General features: G+C 39.4%; 1 protein-coding gene across 11 annotated transcripts in view; it reads right to left on the reverse strand.

The window, feature by feature from the left end:
- The window catches only part of FOXP2 (forkhead box P2), a 261,057-nt gene that overhangs the window by 115,891 nt on the left and 124,867 nt on the right, over positions 1-20,299 (reverse strand). For all 11 annotated transcript variants that reach the window (XM_085653162.1, XM_085653168.1, XM_085653166.1 and 8 more), the window contains one exon: positions 4,016-4,229. In XM_085653162.1, coding sequence (XP_085509288.1) covers positions 4,016-4,229 — 214 coding nt within the window. The remainder of the gene's footprint in view (positions 1-4,015; positions 4,230-20,299) is intronic.

Genomic DNA, 20,299 nt, shown 5'->3' on the forward strand with positions numbered 1-20,299 from the left:
TACCCCATGCCATTTCAGAAAGGAACTCCTCAACGAATTCCAATATTCCTATAATATAGAACAGGAATAATGTATCCCAAATATGACACCCAATTATAATACAACAAAACCTTTGTTTTGAAATATTTTATTGCAATTTATGCAAAATGCGCTGGAAACAAAGATGATAGCAATAACCAGTTCTTCACAAATATTTTTGTGTCATTTTCCTTTACTGAATGAAACTTGACAGTATTGTCAATGTGCTTTCTCCTTTTGTACCAATACTAAATTATGTTGGTTTATAATTGATTAATCTGACCAGCTCATGTGACCCCCTATACGTTCTTCTGATTCTAGCACAGTGAATGAAAGGCCCAGTTATGTTAGGCTTACACCATAACCTGTTTACTGTTTACAATCTTTTTTTTTTCATTCTATGAATGCTTATTATTTTTCAGCAAATGGCTTTTTTTGTTCAAAAAAATAGAAAGTGTGGTTAACTTAACTTTATCTCTCACAGCCGTACAATTCTATTCTTTACTCTAATCCTAGCGAGTTCTCAGGGATTTGTTGAGAATCTCATTATGCTATAAATATATTCCCAACTTAAGCACTTCTGCTATGTACTTAAATAACAAATTCTTCCTAATCATTCCTAATTTTTGGATTTCCATGGGCCTCATTTACAAGCCCATTGCGCCGCCGGTGCATCACTTTTTTAGACACACCAGCGGCACAGTTTGCCTGCTCATATTTAAAAGGCCAAATCTCCTAGGTTTTTGATTTTTTTATGTGTCCTGCATTCTGCAGCACACATAGAAAGAGCAAATTGCCTTCAATGATTGTTTATGTGCAGGAAGGTCTCTTCCTGCACTTAAGCAAGCATCCTTACAATGCAGTCACCCTTGCACCGTGCAGCAAGGGTGTCAGCTGTTTGTGTGCTGGCACTGGGGAGAAGAACAGAAATGCACCACATCTGGTAAATATGGCGCATTCCTGCCCTTTTATTTCGATGCACGGCAGTGCAGCAGGAAGGCTTGCTATGCTGCTGTGCATCATAATATAGTAAGCGAGGCCCGTAGTGATAACTAGTTTTTCACATGCAGCCAGTTCTATAAAGATCAGTTATAATGCATGCAAAGTGGACATTAGGTAATGGTGCTTTGCTGCTGAACAGAAAATATAGCTCCACTGCGGGTAAACATCCCAGCACTTCACTGTACGATAGCTTTTGAACCAAGCGCATTTTGCAAATTTTTGCCTAATCTGCTTTTTTTAGATTAGGCAACAACATTTTAATTTGCCCAAATTACATGCACGATGAAATAAAATAAAACTCTCATTTTGTATATAAAGTGACACCACCAGATACTTCTAACTAATGAAATAAAATACGTTTGCAGTCTCTTGATTTTAAACATTAATGAATCCAAATAGCTTTAATTAGTGTATTCATTGGGACTTTATTGCAATCAGTAGCTAATTAGTTAAATGACAAGCACTGCATATATCAGAATGAAATAATTGACAGAACTGTGCAAAGATTAAGAAAGACTATATTTGTCACCTCATGAAGAAGTGAGAGAGCAGGGGAAATGGAATCTTAGACGTACACAACGGTTCCTTTAAAATTCAACTGTCAACATCGTATTTTACAAGCAACAATTCTCATTATAATTTTTGTAAAAAAATATTATTATTACTTTTAATATTATAAGTAGTAGTAGTATAGTATCATTATCATAATTACACTTTTGTAGTAGTATCATCATCATCACATCATCATCATGATGCTGTTTTATATTCTATATGATGTTCTCTTTGTTCTGAGATGTTGACAGTTGCTGTTGTTATCCTTGGTCTTAATGTTGGAAGCAAAACATTATAAAAAGAGACCCGCTTTTGTAAATGGATTCCTCGCTTTTGCTAATTCGTGTTTAAATAGTTAAAAAAATAATTCAATTTAACCTATCAAAATCATGTTAACATTTCTGTTTCCCTGAACTACTGTGTGGGTTGAGGAATTGCCTTTTGCATTGACCCAGAGAACAGTAGTTACAAAAAGGAGCAATGCTCATTGTTAACGTTTCTAGTTATACCTGTTACACATTGCTATGCAGACCACCATGCAATTAGAAAATCACATTTTAGCCAGCCAATGAAATGTTCTGCATTTACTTAACCCAACAGGTAATGGTGATATTTGTCCTATGTTTTTAATAGCTGTGGGCACATTACAATGCTGGTTGGACCAACATCCGCAGCTTAAACGGCACCAGTCAGACCACCACGGTTTCATCGGAAGCAGTCAGACCGACCGCCAAATTACGATGCATGGTAAATGCAGTACGGCCGACTGCTGGAAGACTACTGACTCCAACAGTCTTTCTCCAATTACTGAGATGGGTGCCGGAGAAAAGTAGCAGCCATAGAGCTGTACAGGGAATTCCGACCGCTGACCAAATTATGATGAGAATTTCCGACGAGCCGACCGTGGTGGTCAGATTGGCTGTCTCGACTAATCGGAAACAAAGGATTTGGGGTGCATACTCACCCAAACCAGCCTCTCCCCGACAGCCTCCAGTGTAGACACCTTTCTCCAGGCCCCCCCTACACTGTGGCAGCTGAACTCCGAAGACTACGACCCTGTGGGCGCCAGAAGGAATGTAAGTCCACTAGTGGTATTTATGTATGGACTGTGCATATGTCACACATGTGTGTACATATCACATGTTTATTGTGAATTTGTATGCACTTGCAGTGGCATATTCCGAGATATGCGAACCGCCGTAGATGAGACCACCACGGTAGCAGAAGTTGCATCATAATACCGTGGGGTATTTTCCGCCAGCCTCGGTAGTCAGAATCAGATCGCGACCACGGTGGTGCGACGGTCGGTCCAACCGACATCTTAATGCAGCCCTATGTATTTTCACTGCTACCCTCTGTCTCAGATGCATTGTCAGACAGGTCAACCACCACATTTCAATCACAGTAAAAATCCCCTATTTCAAGGTAAACTGTGTGTCATTTAATGGAAAAAGCTGTGTGGTGAATATTACCCGAAATTATGAAATCAAATTGTTTTTACGTTCATCAGAAACAAATGAAACATTTTGCTTTGCTGCTAGCACTTGGTAGCTAGAAGATATACAACCTGCAGGATAAATACATTTTAGGCAGAGACCTTCTTGAGAAGTCTTTCAAAAACATAATTATTTCTACTTCCACTTCCAATGTATAACCTCGGGGGCAGGTCGCTGAAGTTGTGCTACTCTCTTCTACAAAACACTGGAACTGTTTAAGAAATGTGAAAAAGTGTACTAATTTGGTATTTTATTCCCCCAAAAAACTAATAATGGTTTATTGACATTACAACAGCTTGAGGTATGTGACAACTGAGTAACTTGCTAAATATGTTATAACATGTGTGGACATACTGTGATAGAGTGTGAAATAATAGTACATTCAAAACACATATGACAAAGGTAGCTCATCTTGCACAGGGCAGAGGATGTAACTGAAAACATATTGCTTCTGCAATTTTGAGATGAAGGATGCTCAGATTAATAGTTAGGGATGCAGATGTAGATCAAGAGCTGGGAGAATAAAATAATTGTGTACGATAAGTGTGAGATCAGAAAATGAAGACCCACAGGCCTTTTCACATTTGAGTCAATTTCGGTTCATTTCCGTTCCCTTGCACTTCCACTCCAAATGTTTGATTATGTTTGCTAACTTGTGTAACTGCATAAATTGGCTAAATTAATTTATGTAAAAATATAGTTAGTGTTAAATTCTCCTGAAGTGGCAATAAAACAACCAGTTTGACAAAAAGGAAAATAAAAATAAAACATATTGGCTGTATGAAGATGGAGACAGGGGTGTGCACAATTTGGTTACCATCCATGGGGAAAAGAATACAAAAATATATTGAGTACTTTGCCAAGCTTCATTCTTGCAGATATCAAAGATCATTGTAAAATATTTATATAATAATGTATAAAAACTGAAAAATATTCTCCACACTTACCTGTCCCTTCGAGCATTTAGAACAGAGGACTGTCCATTGACTAAGCAATGGTGCGTTATTGGTGGTGATGCTTTGGAAGTGTTGGAGGAGGTAGTAGAAGAGGAATTGTTAGTAGTGAGGTCAAGCCCTCCATGTTTGATGCCATTTTCCTCCATGCTGTGGACTCCGGTCACTTCTTTCCACAACTGCTGAATTTCAGCAGGGCTTAGACCAGCTGTAACAATAAACACATCTTTAATAGTAACACAAAGTAAAATTTTGATATAATATGCTTGCTTTTGCAGGGGAAAAAGACGTCACCATAAAGGGGCAATGGAATAAATTGTTTTCCTTGACAGATCAGTGTGTGCGTCTGCAAGCAATGGATGTACATTTCATAACTATGCTTTCAAATACTCCTGTTCAATCAGTAGAAGAAACATCATGTGGAAATATTTTAATAACATCTTTGGCCTCCACGTTACTCTAATTTTTGACTATTTCCAGAGTGAAAGAGAACAGTCATGTTTTTAAATATTATGTGTATGAAGCAACTCGGATAATAAAAGGAACCTAGACATTTATATACCCATGCAGTTTATGACTTTCATTTATCTAGAATAATTTGTGAAAATGCTCATGCTTCCAAATTAGCAGCAAAATTTGTTTGATAAATGCAGCTTTCAGAAAGCCTGAAAGGAAGATATAGACTGGTAAAGGAAGATTCTAAAGCTCTAAGGGCCCATTCACAAAGAGATTTCTGTGGTTAGATGTTGCTAATGAATTAATTTCTAGGAGTATGCATACCAACTCATGGGAAAAAGCTCTGGGACTGTAGCGCTAGATTATACACAAAAGTTAGATGTTAAATATTCTAGATCATAAACAATTTTAAAAAAGAATATGAAAAGAATATGAATCTCAAATATTGCATCATTCAGTATTCAAAACAACTTCATTTCAGTTTCCGAAACTTTACAATATTTTCAAAGAGAAAAATTACTCTTATATTCTAGATAGCTTACTCTGACATTCTAAGTTTGGATCTACCTGGAATAGTCATCTGAATATTTCAAAGATTAATAAAAGCAGACAATTTTGCACACACCACCAGAACCAAATGTAATTTTTCTTTGGTGCAAATTCATGTTTTGATCAGTGCAACTATTGGCTTGGAACCATCAGTCACCACCTCAGTCACAGGTGCAATGCATGGAATGCAGCCTTAGTTGTACAATCTACAAGAACATTCACGATGGTTAGTGAACCAAAAACACAATGTTCATCTGTTGCAGCAACGTGAGTTATATTCAAGAATTTACTCAATGCACCCTTGAAGCAATGACCTGCACTAGAGGAAAAATAGGGCAAATTATTTTTGCTACAATCTTTTAGGTTTCCTAATACAAAGCCACTGAAGTAGATTTTAATCAAGAGCAATTAACAAAGATTGTGGGGCATAATACAAATGAAGAAATGTGATTTTAAATGGTATTTGTTGCTTATGTAATAAGAAACCCAGCAAATATATGTTGCCACAAACTGAAGTCCATATTCCATGTTTGAAGAGCTTGGTATAAGTGTTTTGTCTGTTTTCTGTTACACAAACATGAATCTAATTCAGAATCAGTTAGTTACATGTTTAGCCCTGCTGCAGATCCTTTTGTGATAGGGCTACTTAATCTCTTATGACAGTTTCAACGTGTTGAACTAGGATCCCACCTTAAAAGCTGCAACTGAGATTCAGCATATATGTTATGAAAAGTGAAGCCTGTCCCAGGTACTCTAATATCCCTTATACAAAGTCACCTCTCTTGTAAACCAGATCATATTAGGTGATCTATACCCTAGAGATTAATAGAACCAGCTCTATAAACATGTTTGATGAAGAATATGATAATATGATTGAGGCTAGGATTACAGCAAAGCAAGGTTTCATATAGTCCATACTGGAAAAAATGTACAATATTGTTTTTTTCAGTTTTCAGCACTGGGGCACAATCTAGTGTGATATATCTGTAAAAAACATAACTGTAAGTAAACCAGGATTACTAGGCAAAAGGAAGGAACTGGGATCCAAGCAAGCAAAGCAACGTGCCCCAAGCACTTGTCCCAAGCACTTTAATCTTCCTAGCAGGATGTAAGACCACTTTCCTACAGCTTTTTTTGAAACTAGCAATTGGTGTCTTTTTGCTTTGAATAACCACCAGTCTACAATGTACTATGACATATATGTCTAGCTTGTTAGAATAATTTTGACAAAAAAATAAATATGTGCACAATAATACAGGTTGGCTTCTTATTCTTCAATTTCAATGTCAATTAGAACATGTATTCTACAACAACTATGTTCCTAATAATACATGCAAATAGTACATCACAAAAAGAGATAACAAACATGTAGGAAAGTGCAAAAGGGTAAGACTACAAATTACTAAAATCTAATTCTGTAATAACTTTGGCTTATTAATCAGTAGTGTGGGACGAATCATCCATGACTATATTTTTGGATGATTCCTTCTCTTTCTTTCAGTGCAAATTTGAAAAACGTGATCAATCTCTTGTATATTCAACTGAATTCAATATAAACTTTATTCAGTATTACAACAACTATAAAAGCTGTTACAACATTAAAATGCATTGATAAAAAACATTAATTTTAAAAGGTTTTAGCAGCAAATTACATAAAAACGTGTCCTTGACAGATACATACTAGCCTTTAGAGAGTAATTCCTTTCCGTACATTTATAGCTTTTAGAATAAATATGGCACCATTAAAACAGACCCGAGGATCATTAAGTTCAGCTAATAATTTCATTGCAACTTTATGTGTTCTCACATTTTGTTTTAAAAATAGCAGTTTTAAAAAATGTCAAAAAATCAAGTAAAATTCACAAAAAAGCATAAAGTGAACTGTGCTTTGCTTAGACTGCCCGTCACATGGGCAAAGGGTTTAATCTAAAGGGCAAGATTTCATTACATGGAAAGCGACTAGATGGTGTACAATTCCAAGTCTGAGTCTGGTCAATGCAAAACGATGTATTGGCCTTGTAACCTGAGTTAGATAGTTTTGGAAACCCATCTTGGGTTCAACTGATTCGCAAAATATAAAAGTACATTTTTCCCCTACCACTCTCCTATGAGATTCCGTTTAATGGTTCATAAAAACATCCTTAATTACCTGTTTGGTTACGGTAATCACCTGTACAGGACTCAGCTGTATTGATAGATTAAACAGCTTACTGTATGTATTGCTGATATATCTTTGCCAAGGGATACACATTGTTTTATCCAAAGATAGACAATCCATGATAACTGACTTGGTAAAATTAGCATTATTTCTAGCCCAAATGGACCTCCATAGCAGTAATGGTCGCAATGAGATCAAATCTGCTAAGTACTGTAATCCTACTTCCTGGTGTATTATCTCAATTGATGCTGAGGAAGGTAAACTTTAAAGACACTTTAAAAAAGAATTTTCTTCATGCAGCAATACCGGATTAGACTGATAGCCCCACACCCCTGCATCATACATGGCGGTGGCAATGGATCTAGCCTTATAAATTGCTAACGTATCCTTAATTGGGCAATTGCCTAGTTTTGTCACAAATCTAAAAAGCCCATGCACACTCCTGTTCATCTTAGATTGAACATTGGCTATTTCATACAACCAGTTTCCACTACCTAAATAGGTTACTCCCAGGTAGCAAAACATGTTCACAGTATCTACAGGAGTATTATCAATGTAAAGGTTTTTGCATTTCTTTTCTATAGGCCCGCATACCATAGTGTATGTCTTTGTTTTGTTGATTACTAGTTTCCTTGCATTGATAAAATCCAAAAAGCTGTTAATTAATCGCTGTAGCTCCACCAGGGTCCTGGATAGTAATACAGCATCATCTGCGTGAAACAGCACTGGGATAGGGCTCCCGGAGATTTGCAGGGCGTCAGCTTGTACCAATTGCAGAACCTTGTCCACCTCATTGATAAACAATGAGAAGAGGAGTGGCACGAGAATACAGCCCTGTCTAATGCCTCGTTTCAAATCAAAGTTTGGAGTGCATTCACTCCCTGGCCCATATCACACTTTACTAGATAGCATCTCATAAGTGGTTTAGTTGCACCAAGGCTGAGCAGAGTCGGACAGAGAATAGAGTGGTCGATAAAGTCAAATGCACTGCTAAGGTCTGCGAAGCATAACTACAATCTACCTTCTTTGGCACAGGTATATGTGCCTATTATTAAGTCCAGTTTTATACACTGCTCTATAGTCACCACCCCTTTCCTAAAGCCCTATTGTGCTGGGGAAAGTATTACCTTTTAATTTGCCCACTCCTCTAATCTCATTAAAAGTGCTTTACTCATCACCTTAACTGAGGAGTCAGGGACTTATATGGGGCGGGAGTTTTTTGCTTCTGACTTATTACCGTTCTTATAAATAGGGATGATAACAGACTTGCCCCATGAAGGGGGTATATGCTCTGTCACAGCTATGTTGAATACCCTAGTAAGAATGTGCCCCCATAAATCAGTTACAGATGTGTAAGCGTCTACTGGGACCCCGTCTGGGCCAGTGGCTTTCCCCCCCATGCTTCCCTTCAGGCGCTCTGTACCTCTTCAATTGTAATATTTAATGGTGAGATAGGCCAATTACTCTGTGCTGTGCTAAGAATGATCCCTGCTTCATGATCTGATGGATCAAAAATACTTGAAAAGTGAGCTATCCAAGCTTCACATATAACATGGTATAATACCTCAGGGAACGAACCACTCTTTAAAAAGGAAGAGTTACTCGTTTCCCAGAATAATTTGTTGTTAGCAGTTTCTGCGGCCACAGATATCTTATATGATGCTGCCTCCTTTAATACCCTTTTCCTGGCCACAATGGCTAATTTATATTTAAACCGGAGGGTTTTAATCAGAGCATTGTCTCTGGGGTTGGCAATGTAAGGCCTGTTTTAGTTGATTTGAGGCTAATGTACACGTGTGGTCAAACCAACCTCTGCATTGTCTGTTTTTTGGCTGATGGGGGAGGGTCAGTATCCAGTTAGTAATACCATTAATATGAGTTAAATTAATTATCAACTGGGTGGGAATGACAATCTCATTAAGACAATAAGTAATTTATTCCCCATATTTTAAGATGATTTCATATAAAATGTTTGTGAGGTCCACTCCACCCCATTTAATATGAACCCCATTAGGTCTTATAGGGGCAATATATCCAGTGGTACTTCGGTGGGTTACAACCTTTCTGCCCCAAAGAAACACTTTCATTATGATACAGTTATGATTGCTCAGAACACAGATAACTAACACTAGAAGAAATCAGCACATGATAGATGAAGCATTCCTACCTATAAAGGTTGGAATCTGGTCACCATTAATATCACAGGCACACTGTAACATTTCTAAGACGTGCTGTGCAATTATTATGTTCAGGGCTCCACCATAATCATTGTGTGGTAAATGTATATAGTCGTCCGCGTCTTCGTTTTTACCCCGCATACCTGAGTAGCAGTAGAGGGCGGGTTTGAATATTAAAGTCCCCAACCCAGATGTGCACAATGCTCTTATTAATAGAACTCAGTAGAGCATCTAACCCCTTATCCAGCTCTAAAACGATATTACAACTGGTAGAATCAACCACATTATTGTAAAAATTGCCTACAACCAAATCCTTTCCTCCTCTCGAGGTCAGCCACATTAGTTGAGTGTGCACCCCAATCATGATAACTCTCTTTACATTTACGGTAACTGATTTGAAATGAGTATCAGAAGCCCCCCTTTCGCCATTCCAGCAGGAGATGGTACTGTCTGTACCCAAAGTTAAGAGAAACCTTCAAAATAGACAGGGGCGGTACACCAGGTTTCTTGTAAACAAATCACATCAAGTTCATTGATAAAGTCGTACCAGCCTAAGGAATCCTGTTTACTTTTTACAACACCAATATTCCATGTTGCAATTTTATAGCCGCTATCCATTTCTAGTCCTGGATTGTCAGTAAAGGACTCACTCCCATAATCCTTACATTGACTAGTGCTAGCCAAAGTAAAACTCTCAACATGTGGTGGATCGATAGTCTGATCAATGTGGGGTAAGGCAGTAACATCTATATTGACCCCATTGTGGTCACCCTTCCTATCCTTAGATGTTATGGCCTTAGCCCTTGAGTTGTGATCAACTTCTTGTCAATCGATTTCCTATAAGGTGCTTAGAGATTGGTACCTATTTGCAATGGGCAAAGCGTAGTGAGATTGAGATTCTATGTCTGGGATCATATGTAAACTACCAGTTCCACCCTCTTTATACTAAGTAAGCCTTAAATGTCTCTAGAAGAAACCAAGGGGCTGTATTGACACATTCTGGTCCAACTGAAAAGATGGAGCTGTCCTCACTAGGGCATTTCTTGCCCAGCTAAGGTCTCTAAATTAATATATATACAATCTCCTTTAAAGTTCTTCCACAGAGGGCAGATCCAGCTCGCTCTTCGTATTAGTAATATCTGGTCAGCTCCTGCCACTGGGTATCTGCAGTTCTTATGAAGCCAGTGTACCACTCTATTCTTCAGGGTATCATGAGTTTCTTTTTGGTCCGGTCTCGGTGGGGGGTACATTAACTAAAACTGTCATGTATGGGCAGCATTCCAGTGGCAGATTTATTGTGATACCGGCTCCTCTACTTTGATCACCACAATTCCCCATCAAATTATACATTAAGTGGTGTTGCTCCACGCCAGTCATATCCCTTGATTTTGTGTGAACTTGGAATCTCTGGGTCTGCTGTGTAATAGAACCCATGGTGCCCATGGGGGCATATATGGTCTCACGTTCCCTATGGTTATGCCCTACAGTTGTAGAAACAATGGAACCTCTGCACTGAGCTCTACTTGTCACATTATTTGTTCCCACATCTGGGGGTGCTATTACATGTGGTGATATCTTGGGCAAGTCCCCCCTTGTTGTCCCCCCCCCCATAGTGCAACTGGTGGTGATTCCTTAACGAAGAGCTAACCTTATCCATTTCTCAAATCAGATTATCAACTTTTTTCAGAATTGAATTTAGCAGGTCATCTATTCTGGATACTATGGAGGCTACTATTTGAGCCAAATGCGCGTTCAAAGTGGTAACTGGTTCGGTTGTGCTCTCACTTGCCATTTCTATGGGCCTCTATTTAGATATTTTCTGGCCTTATGGGCCACCAGCCATTGCTAAGGCCTTCTTACACCTTTTTTTCCTCTTCGGTGTGGGGGGTCCATCAGATGTGGGTGGAGATTCGGATCACATATTTGACCCTAGATCCGGTATATTTTGGGGGACTTGCCCATTAGTGGCCTCTGATTTATTTGCCCCTTCCAATTGTACATTCTCTAATGTTACTGACCAATTACCATCGCTAGCTATCCCACCTGCCACCGCTCCTAACCCTAGTGAAAGGCGATGTTCCATACTATCCATTTCTTCAGTGATGGCGCTAACTGCTCATACTAGAAACAAGTCAATAGTTGTGCATGGAGTATGGACGCCAGGAGGTAAGGTTGTCACCTTACGCTTAACCATTATAACCTTTAAGGCATACTATGCCAGAAAAAAATGGTCAATCTATTATAAGATGTTGCACTATCATAAGAAAACAGTGATAATTAAGGTGCACAATTTTCTAAAAACAGGCAGAGTGTATATTATTATGCAAGTTAAATACAATATACAAGGTTCTTAAGGCAGTCAATATAAGTCAATATAGGATGAACCAAGGTAGAAGTAAATGTCCCTCTAGAGTGGAGTATAATGCACAATACCTCTAAGGCGTCTCTCCCTGAGACGGATATAGAAGTGGTGGCACGGGCGGGTGCTATCGGAACATAGGTGCACCTTTGAGTCTTCGAAAAGACTCCTCCTTCTTTCCTCTGGAGAGAGGGACCAAGTCCGACCCCAACACAACACAACTCAGCAAATGTCAGGTGGCAGGCAAACAGCAGCAATAACACGAAGGTAAAGGCGCCATCAGTAACTCCAGAATAGCCAAGACCCAGGGTCTAGAGGTAAGAGGGGTGGCCCAGCCCAGCCCCTTCCAGTCTATGACGGTCTAAGACGGGCGCATCTTGGCCCGTTCTTCACGTGGGCCGAGCCCTGTCTTGCCCCACGCGCGTCCTGCACTGCGGGATGCCTTGCAAGCTTTTATGGTGCTCGAGCGCCTCCAGAGATCATCACAGCCCCTCCTCCTGGGCCGGCAGGCAAAGATGAGCTGGTGCGGCAAATGCGTTCAAGTAAAGAGGCTCCTGCCCTGCGTGATTCCTCGCAAGCTTTTATGGCACTCCGGCACCTTCAGAGATCATCACGGCTCCTCCTCCTTGGCCGGCAGGCAAAGATGTGAGACAATTCTACATTATGCAATGCATCTTCTTTTCTTGTAAATACAGCTGCTATAATGTATTCCTCACACCCATTCAGAGGTTTCATTGCAAAACAAGCCATACTAATTGGGCAAAACACCACAAAGTTAGAAGGCATTCATCATCTTCTGTCAGATCTGGTGCTAAGTTGTCAGTCTATTCTTTAATGATGCAGAGAATGGTTAATTTGGCTAATTAAATGCGTTCTTATTTGCCCAATTGACACCAATACGACCCCTTTATTGCCCATTAAGGGCAGTAGGCTCGTTAGTATGGTTCTGTGGTAAACCATATCACATTTAACTATTACAGGTAATAGGTGCACAATTGGAGATATTCAATCATTACTGAGAATAAAGTGCCCATTATATGATTAGTTTCCCTGATACAGCCCAGTCTAAAGATAAGCCTCAGAAATGGTATCTTAACAGAAGATGGGGAGTTTACTTAATCCAAGAGTAATTAATGAAAAGAGTTTGGCAAAAGAAACAACTCTGGAGAAATAGGGAAACAGGCACACAGTTTATTTTACCACAAGAAATGCAGATGATATATTAAAAAAGAAGTAATCAAATAACATGTATACAATTTTCTATAGTTTAACATTATGTGCATTTATGAATTGATATACCAAAGAAAGGATAGCGTATTAGATGTGCATGTTCAGAAATTCAACACATATTTAAGCCAAAATAAAATAGTGTATAGGGGTTGTCCTACATTAAGGAAACAAATAGAGGTGACATAATATATCCATCAGTGCTAATCTTCCATTTTACATTTCAGAATTTCACAAAGGACAGCTACTAAAATTTGCCAATTGACATGTTTCACCAGGGAGCATTCTGCTGTCCAGTGCCTACCCGGAGAAACATATGGAATTTTGCACACAGAGACCGAGTCACACAATCACCTTACAACAAATGCAAAAGAGAGCAAGACATATGCCATTGGTAGGGCATACATTTCGCTCACGAACTAAGAAGATCATCAAACATGCTTGATTGAGTTGTCAACAAAAGATGTTCACCTTAGAACATACACAAATATATTGTAATGGAAACATGATCTGTCTAATTGTCAAACTGATCTATTTTGTATGTAGGGAAGAGGCCATATGATATATTTGTGACAAATGACAAGACATTCCACAGTGCCCTGAGGTAGGTCTAATTTCAAACAACTTTACTAGCATTTCTATTTTTCCTAATTTAATTTCCTATTAAATCTTAGTGCTTTTTATTGAAGATGCCCTTTTTCCCTCTGTTTAAGTTAAATCAGATGTTATTTGCAACTCAATGTATTAACTGGGTTTACACTTGCAGCTTGATTGCTAAATATTATAACCTTTACCCATAAATGCCATGTTAATTAGCATCTTGCTTTTGAGAATATATGTCTTTCAGTCATATACAGTGACATAGGTAATCATCAACTACATTTCGGAAATGCCAATTGCCCCACTATAGCTGAAACAGAGGCTACAAACTCACTTGGAAGACTGTTGACAAAATAATCATATAATGGAAAGCTTGCCATAGGAATCCTGCCATGGAGGACAGTTTACATTTCAATACAGCTTTCAGATACATGTTTGATGCATACTATTTTAGAGTTTGACTAATAGACCATGAATTATTTATTACATTACATAGTTTTCAGCAGTGGACATCATTGAAGTACAATGTGTTCTCATAGTTGAGTTACATAAAGATTGAATCACCTCGACTAGATAAACTATGGTGGTGGTTGTTAGAAATGGAGGTTTCTGGTTAGCAGAGTATACGTACTGTTCAAGCAGAAGTCACAATCCTAGTCAGGGTAAGTCAGATACACACTCTAATTTAACCTGTGCTTACACCTTCTGGTAGGTAGGCACAGAGGAGTTAAGCTTAAGATGGCAATGCGTAAAGTATTTGTGCAACACTTATAGTAACACAGTGAAACACCACAAAAATACTCCTCACCAGTTTAGAAGCATTGCGAATATTTATCTTAGTAAAATAAGACCAAAATAACAAACATTCAATAAGTAGAAGTCAAGATATGAATTTTTAGAAGATTAAATGCAAATGCAGTATGTAGAATTCCCTAGCAGCCTAAAGGTTACTAGGCCTGGGCGATAAATTCCGTTCCGCTCGCGGAATTTGGGTAATTTTGCGTTCCGCAGAGAATGCGTAATTGACCAAAATTCTGTGTTTCGCGGCTACGCGTAATTTTTTGCTTGTTCGCATTTCCAAAATGCGTGTTCACAACATATTTCCCCCCGAGCACGCAAACAGCGATCGCGAACAGAAAGAAAACATCGGGAACAAGGAATTCCGCGTGTTAGCGGAGATTTTTTACCATTTCGCGGAGCTTTGCGTAGCGTGACTATGCAAATTCTGCCCACCCCTGAAGGTTACTTGAGGTTATGATGGACAGGTACAAATCCACAGTTCAGGCTGACCGCAATTGAGGGAAGGCCAGCTACAGAACCCATGCGGGGGCCACTGAAAAAGTACCATTATGGAGCAAAGCGCCGTTGTTAAGCACATGATGCATTGGAATTTTTCCTGCAGTCGGGTCACGGCATCAGAGACAAGCTTCACAGATGGTGTTGAAGATTCAGCTCTGCGTCGTAGTCGAGTCTTCCAGACAGTGTCAAAGAATTGGTGTTGCGTTGTGATCGAGCTCGCCGTCGGGACCCGCTTCATCGGATTCGTCAATTCGCCACTTCGTTGGCATCGGGGAACAATGCTTTAATTTTTCTCATTCAGTTGGGTCAATGCACCAGTTTGTGCAGAATAACAGCTGAGAAAATAACTTCTGAGGCTCAGGACTGAAGGGGGCATCTCAGGCAAGGGTAGGACTCACAGATGGCAGAGTCCAGATGCACCAGCACAGTTGCAAGAAGTATTTTGTGCCCCTGAGACATCAGAAAACAGGATGCAAGCTAGGAAGTCCTTGGAGAATCTTGGATTCAAGGATGTAGAGAGCAGGCCCAGTCCCTCTTACCCCCAACGAAGGACTTATTGGCCAAAATGCATTGGGTGGATATTTGCACGGTTACCCAGGATGAAATGAGATTTAATGTTCTATTAAAAAAAGCCTGGAGAGGCATTTCTTGGGCATTTAAAGTTTGGAATCTCGTTGCCTCTGTATGAACTTTAAAAATAATGGAAGATCACTGGAATAAAAATGGATTACTTGAACAAAAATTGGTTTGATTTCTGTGACTGTTGTCTATATGGATGTGCGGCTTGAAACTGGTGCATGATGTCGAACCAGGTATGGGAATTTGACATTTGTGGTACTGGGTTATAGCACTTGTCGAGCTGGCACACCAAACCCTCTTCATGGAGCTCTTTCAAAAATTGTTCACTGTGTACTAGAGAAGGTGTGCAGTCTGCCTCTTGTTCTGACGCATACAATGTTGTCATGTTATGTTAAAACCCTAAAATCCAGATTTCCTATATCATTCAAATGGCAAAAATTAAATTAGCTTTCTTCCTAAATGTTTATTGTCACCTTTTAGTTTTCAATCAACTATATCCATTTTTTTATGTTTATTAATGGGATATAAAAATATGTATTCTTCTAAGATATTTTTAGTGCAGGAAAAATCTTTTACACATGAAGATGTTTAATATCCTACTGGTACATCATTAATGAATTTTCTCTGCATTTTTAACCACTATCTGTTTGGCGTATGGCACCAAAAAAAATGTAATGACATTTGAAAAAGTGTTCTCTATAATATTAGAAAAAAAGATGTCTATTTTTCCCACGATCACGGTTCTATCAAGATTCATATTGCCTTGCAAAACCATTTAACAAAATGCTTGAATGCAGTGAGTTTTCACAAGGTTGATTCTGTTAAGTGTCAGGAAACAACTTCATATAAAATTAAATATAACACACAAGATGGCAAAAATATAAGCAACAGAATATTTTAAGGGACGGTCTCAAATTAATAGAAATGAAATGCTCTTAGAAACATTAAAATATAAGAGGGTATCTCCAACCGGTGGCGACACTGTTAACTAATAGTTATGTGTTTCTAGTTTCTAGTTTATTGCAGTGTTTTAGATGTGTGTGCCTTTAGAAACATCTTGGAAGTAGACGTCCTCCAGCGAGGCAAGGACATTCACTATAAAATTGAGCCTGTTGTTTGCAGAAAAGACTAAGAAAGAATGTGGAGGACAGTGTGTAGAAGCCTGCATGTTCCATCAGGGCCATGCTTTATATGAAAACACTTCCTTTCTCTTCAGCTCTAAGAACTGCAACCTTGATTTGAAACGGCAAGGTACATTGCATAGAGAGAAAGGCATCACAGTGATGAACTTGCCATTGCTCATTTGACTATATATTATCATACTGAACAACACATCCTTGAAAGAGAAATTCTAACAACAAAGGAACATGTGCTGGTAAAATTAATTGTAGCAGATGTCTTTTAGGAAGCTCTAAAGATCTTTTCACCCCTTATGCAAGTCCAGACCCATTCCTAAGGAGAGTAAAGTCCATAATTTGTTCTGTGGTGTGAAAATCAGAACAAGAATTCAGTTTAAAATTTTTATAATTGCAATGTTTCCGATATATAAAAGGATTCTTTCCGCTTGTACCTACCAGACAGCAATACATTATACGCCCAAATGTTGTAGAAACAGCATTGTTAGCAACAAGGTTCCTGTAAGTAATGTTTAACATCAGTTCAGCAGAGGATCAAAATTATATTGTTAAAAAGTAAGGAAAATATAGCTTGTAATCAAAAATAAACTTTGATCTCACTCTATATTTCACTATCCCTACCAATTTAGTTTTGATATACAACCAATGCATTTTTTTAAAAATTAATAACAAAATGACCAATGAATAAAGATTGACTTATGAAACTTACATTGTTTCCATGTTATAAAGGAAGAGCTGATGAGCACTATAGAACGTGGAACTTACGGAAAACTTTGTTACTTTATTAATCCCAGTGTTACTGTTAAGTGAATTTGAAAAAGTGAAGCTTATATTATGCTTTAGTTTAAAAGGGGAAATAAAGACTTAGGGCCCGATTACGAGACTGATGGTCCACGGACTGCCAGACTTGTGGGGGCGCGGTGGTGGCCATCTCCCGACTGCCCTATTACGATTTGGGAGGTTGGACCGCCACAGCCCCGTTACAGCTGCCAGGGAACTGCTGTTCCCTGATAAAGTTATGCCAGTCAGTGGGCCGCAATATGCTTTGTGGGACTGTCGCAGTCCCACTAAGCATATTACAAGTTTCCTCACTGCCGTCTGTGTCATGGAGATTCCTCCTCAATGAACACTGTGGTGGAGAGGACACCATGTGCCGCCTCTGCATTTGGATGCACACAGGATGGCACACCATGTGACCCCCTGTGTGCATCCACACAATTGCCGTCACGGCATGGACTTTTCAGTATATGCCGTGCACATCTGTTTTAGGCGTTCTTATTTTGGTGCCCATTTTCAGGACATCGCTGCGGGGACATAAAAAAAAGCCAACCAGACAGGAGGAAACTCCTAATCTTGGGGGGGCAGTCTGAACATTGCTTTGGCGGTGCAGCAGCGGGGCGGACCCGCACTGCACCGCCAAAGTCGTAATCCGGTCCCGTAGTGCCGTTAGAATGGTTTCCAGAACAAATATTCTTCAAAAAAGTTGTGTGGTAAAATGGAATAATCGTCTGGGGCGAACATCTTCACTTAAAATAAGCAATATTTTCTTCATTCTTCGGTTACCGACAATTCTACCTTCTAAACTTAATGCAACAGAAACAAAGATTGTCATAGCTTTTACAGACATCGATGTTTGAGGTATCTTTGCTGCCATAAACCAAAGTATGATCTAATTCAAAGCTTGAATTTGTTGTCAATAATGAGAATCTGTCACAGCTAGCAGTGATGACCACTTCATTACTAAGAAAGAAAGGAAATGGGAAATGGAGGCACATTTACAATTTTGTATAAATTTGCTTAAATGTATTTGTCCACACATCTTGGGTCATCTACCTTTAAAACATGCCTACAACTATTTTTTTTAAGACAATGCTTCCAAGATGGTTGGAGATCAATGCCTGCTGCCCCTGTCTGTTGATGATGCATTTATAGTTCAGCATAGCGTCATTTCAGAAGGATAGAGCCCTATTGATTTACTTTGCTTTAGGTCAGAGGAATTTGTGTACACCACTGTATTACAGTTACTTAAAATGGGCCCGTCACCAGATATCCACTGATGGATAATTCATAGTCAACAGGATCATTGACATTTCACACATATATTTTGGAACAGGCTTTAGCTTTAAGTGACAAGTTTCTCAATTTACCAAGCTATTCTGGCTACATATTTTCCTCAATTTGGTGCCCAACTAATGTGCTATCAAAAGACAATTGCGTGTGCTCAAGATGAGTATGGTAGTTTGTCCTGGAAAGAACATGATAAGGAGTTCAGGAGATCTAAGACCACTAGGTCCACATTAGCCAGGGATCAAATAGATGTAATCACGTGGCTGCGCTGTATGAAACAGCAACATGCGGGCTCGGGTTGACTAGCTGCCCAGGATGTGAGAAAAGGTATCTGTTGGGACTTTAACATATGAGCTAGCACCTGGCCTGTGTGGGACCTGTATATTCAAGCATAGCTGTTTATTCTGTGCCTTGACATCTCACCCAGAATCCAAGTGGTACTAGGAAGATCAGGAAAGAGGGTGCAGAGAAACAGGAATGATCCCCCCAGATTTGACAAAGCTCCCTCATCGGTTAATTTGATGGCACGGTTCCATGGCTAAATGTGTACAATAATCATCTGGCAGCTCTGATATTCAAGGAAGTTTCAGGATCCCAGAAGAGGGGTATGTGGGCGTCCCATATTGTAGGAACCAAGTCACTCAGGTCCAATCCGGCAGCGTTTAAGGTGAAGATCCTTAAAGAAATGAATCTGGGAAGAGTTGCAGGCCCCTTCAACGCAATCCCACTTAACGGTTTCATCTGCTCTCGCCAGAGGGTGGTCCCTGAAAAGGAGCCTGGAGAGTTTAGACTGATACACAACCTATTGGCTCCCAGGGGTCAGTCAATGAATGTGGCTATTGACGGTGCTTTACGCTCAGTCAAATATGCTTCCCTTGACCAAGCGATGCAGATACTGCAGGATCTGGCATCTAGGACCTTCCTGGCGTTGAGCCTGCCTTTTGCTTGCTTACTGTACATCCACAGAATTTCCATCTTCATATTAATAAAATACGACCGGGGGTTCACGACCCCTAATCTAAAAGATGAGTGAAATTGTTTGCGTCCATCCAAGGTGGGATGGGGCGGGTATGTTGTGGGAGGTTGGACAACGCAATTGGAGAGGAGTGTAGCTTTTTATTGTTCTTTTCAGATGAGAAATCAGTCAAAGAAACCTTGGTCCCTTTTTGACTAAAACTACTTTGCTACTGTTGAAGATATCCAGTACAGTAAAGAATAGTTCCCGACTACTGTAATTTATGAAGAAGCATCTTCCTCCATCAAGTTCAAAGGAACGCGACATTGTACTGGGCTCGATGAAACGTTCTAGGTTGGACCACTGCAAACGCATCACATGGAGACCTTTCTGACTCTTTCAATCACATACTCTACCAGACCTATCATACAGTGTTGAATTTGTTATAAGGGGCCACGTTATTTTAGCAGGTAAAACACTGAACTGGTTTCTGGTGCGAAAGTATATACTTTAAGGTGACATACGAAGCATTTTAATAAATATAACAATCCAAACCAGAGTATCTTTTGAGTACTATTTCTCAGCAAGTTCCTAAAAAGACGGGTAGCACTTGCTTGCTCTCTGAAAAAAGACCTTCTATTTTGGAGACACTGAGATAAACCCACAGCTCATCCATCCAAATGTTGTAATGTGTCCTCGTCGCAAGTGAGGACACT

Source organism: Triturus cristatus, chromosome 4_1 (genome assembly GCF_964204655.1).
Source record: "Triturus cristatus chromosome 4_1, aTriCri1.1, whole genome shotgun sequence".
NCBI classification, from domain to species: Eukaryota; Metazoa; Chordata; class Amphibia; order Caudata; family Salamandridae; genus Triturus; species Triturus cristatus.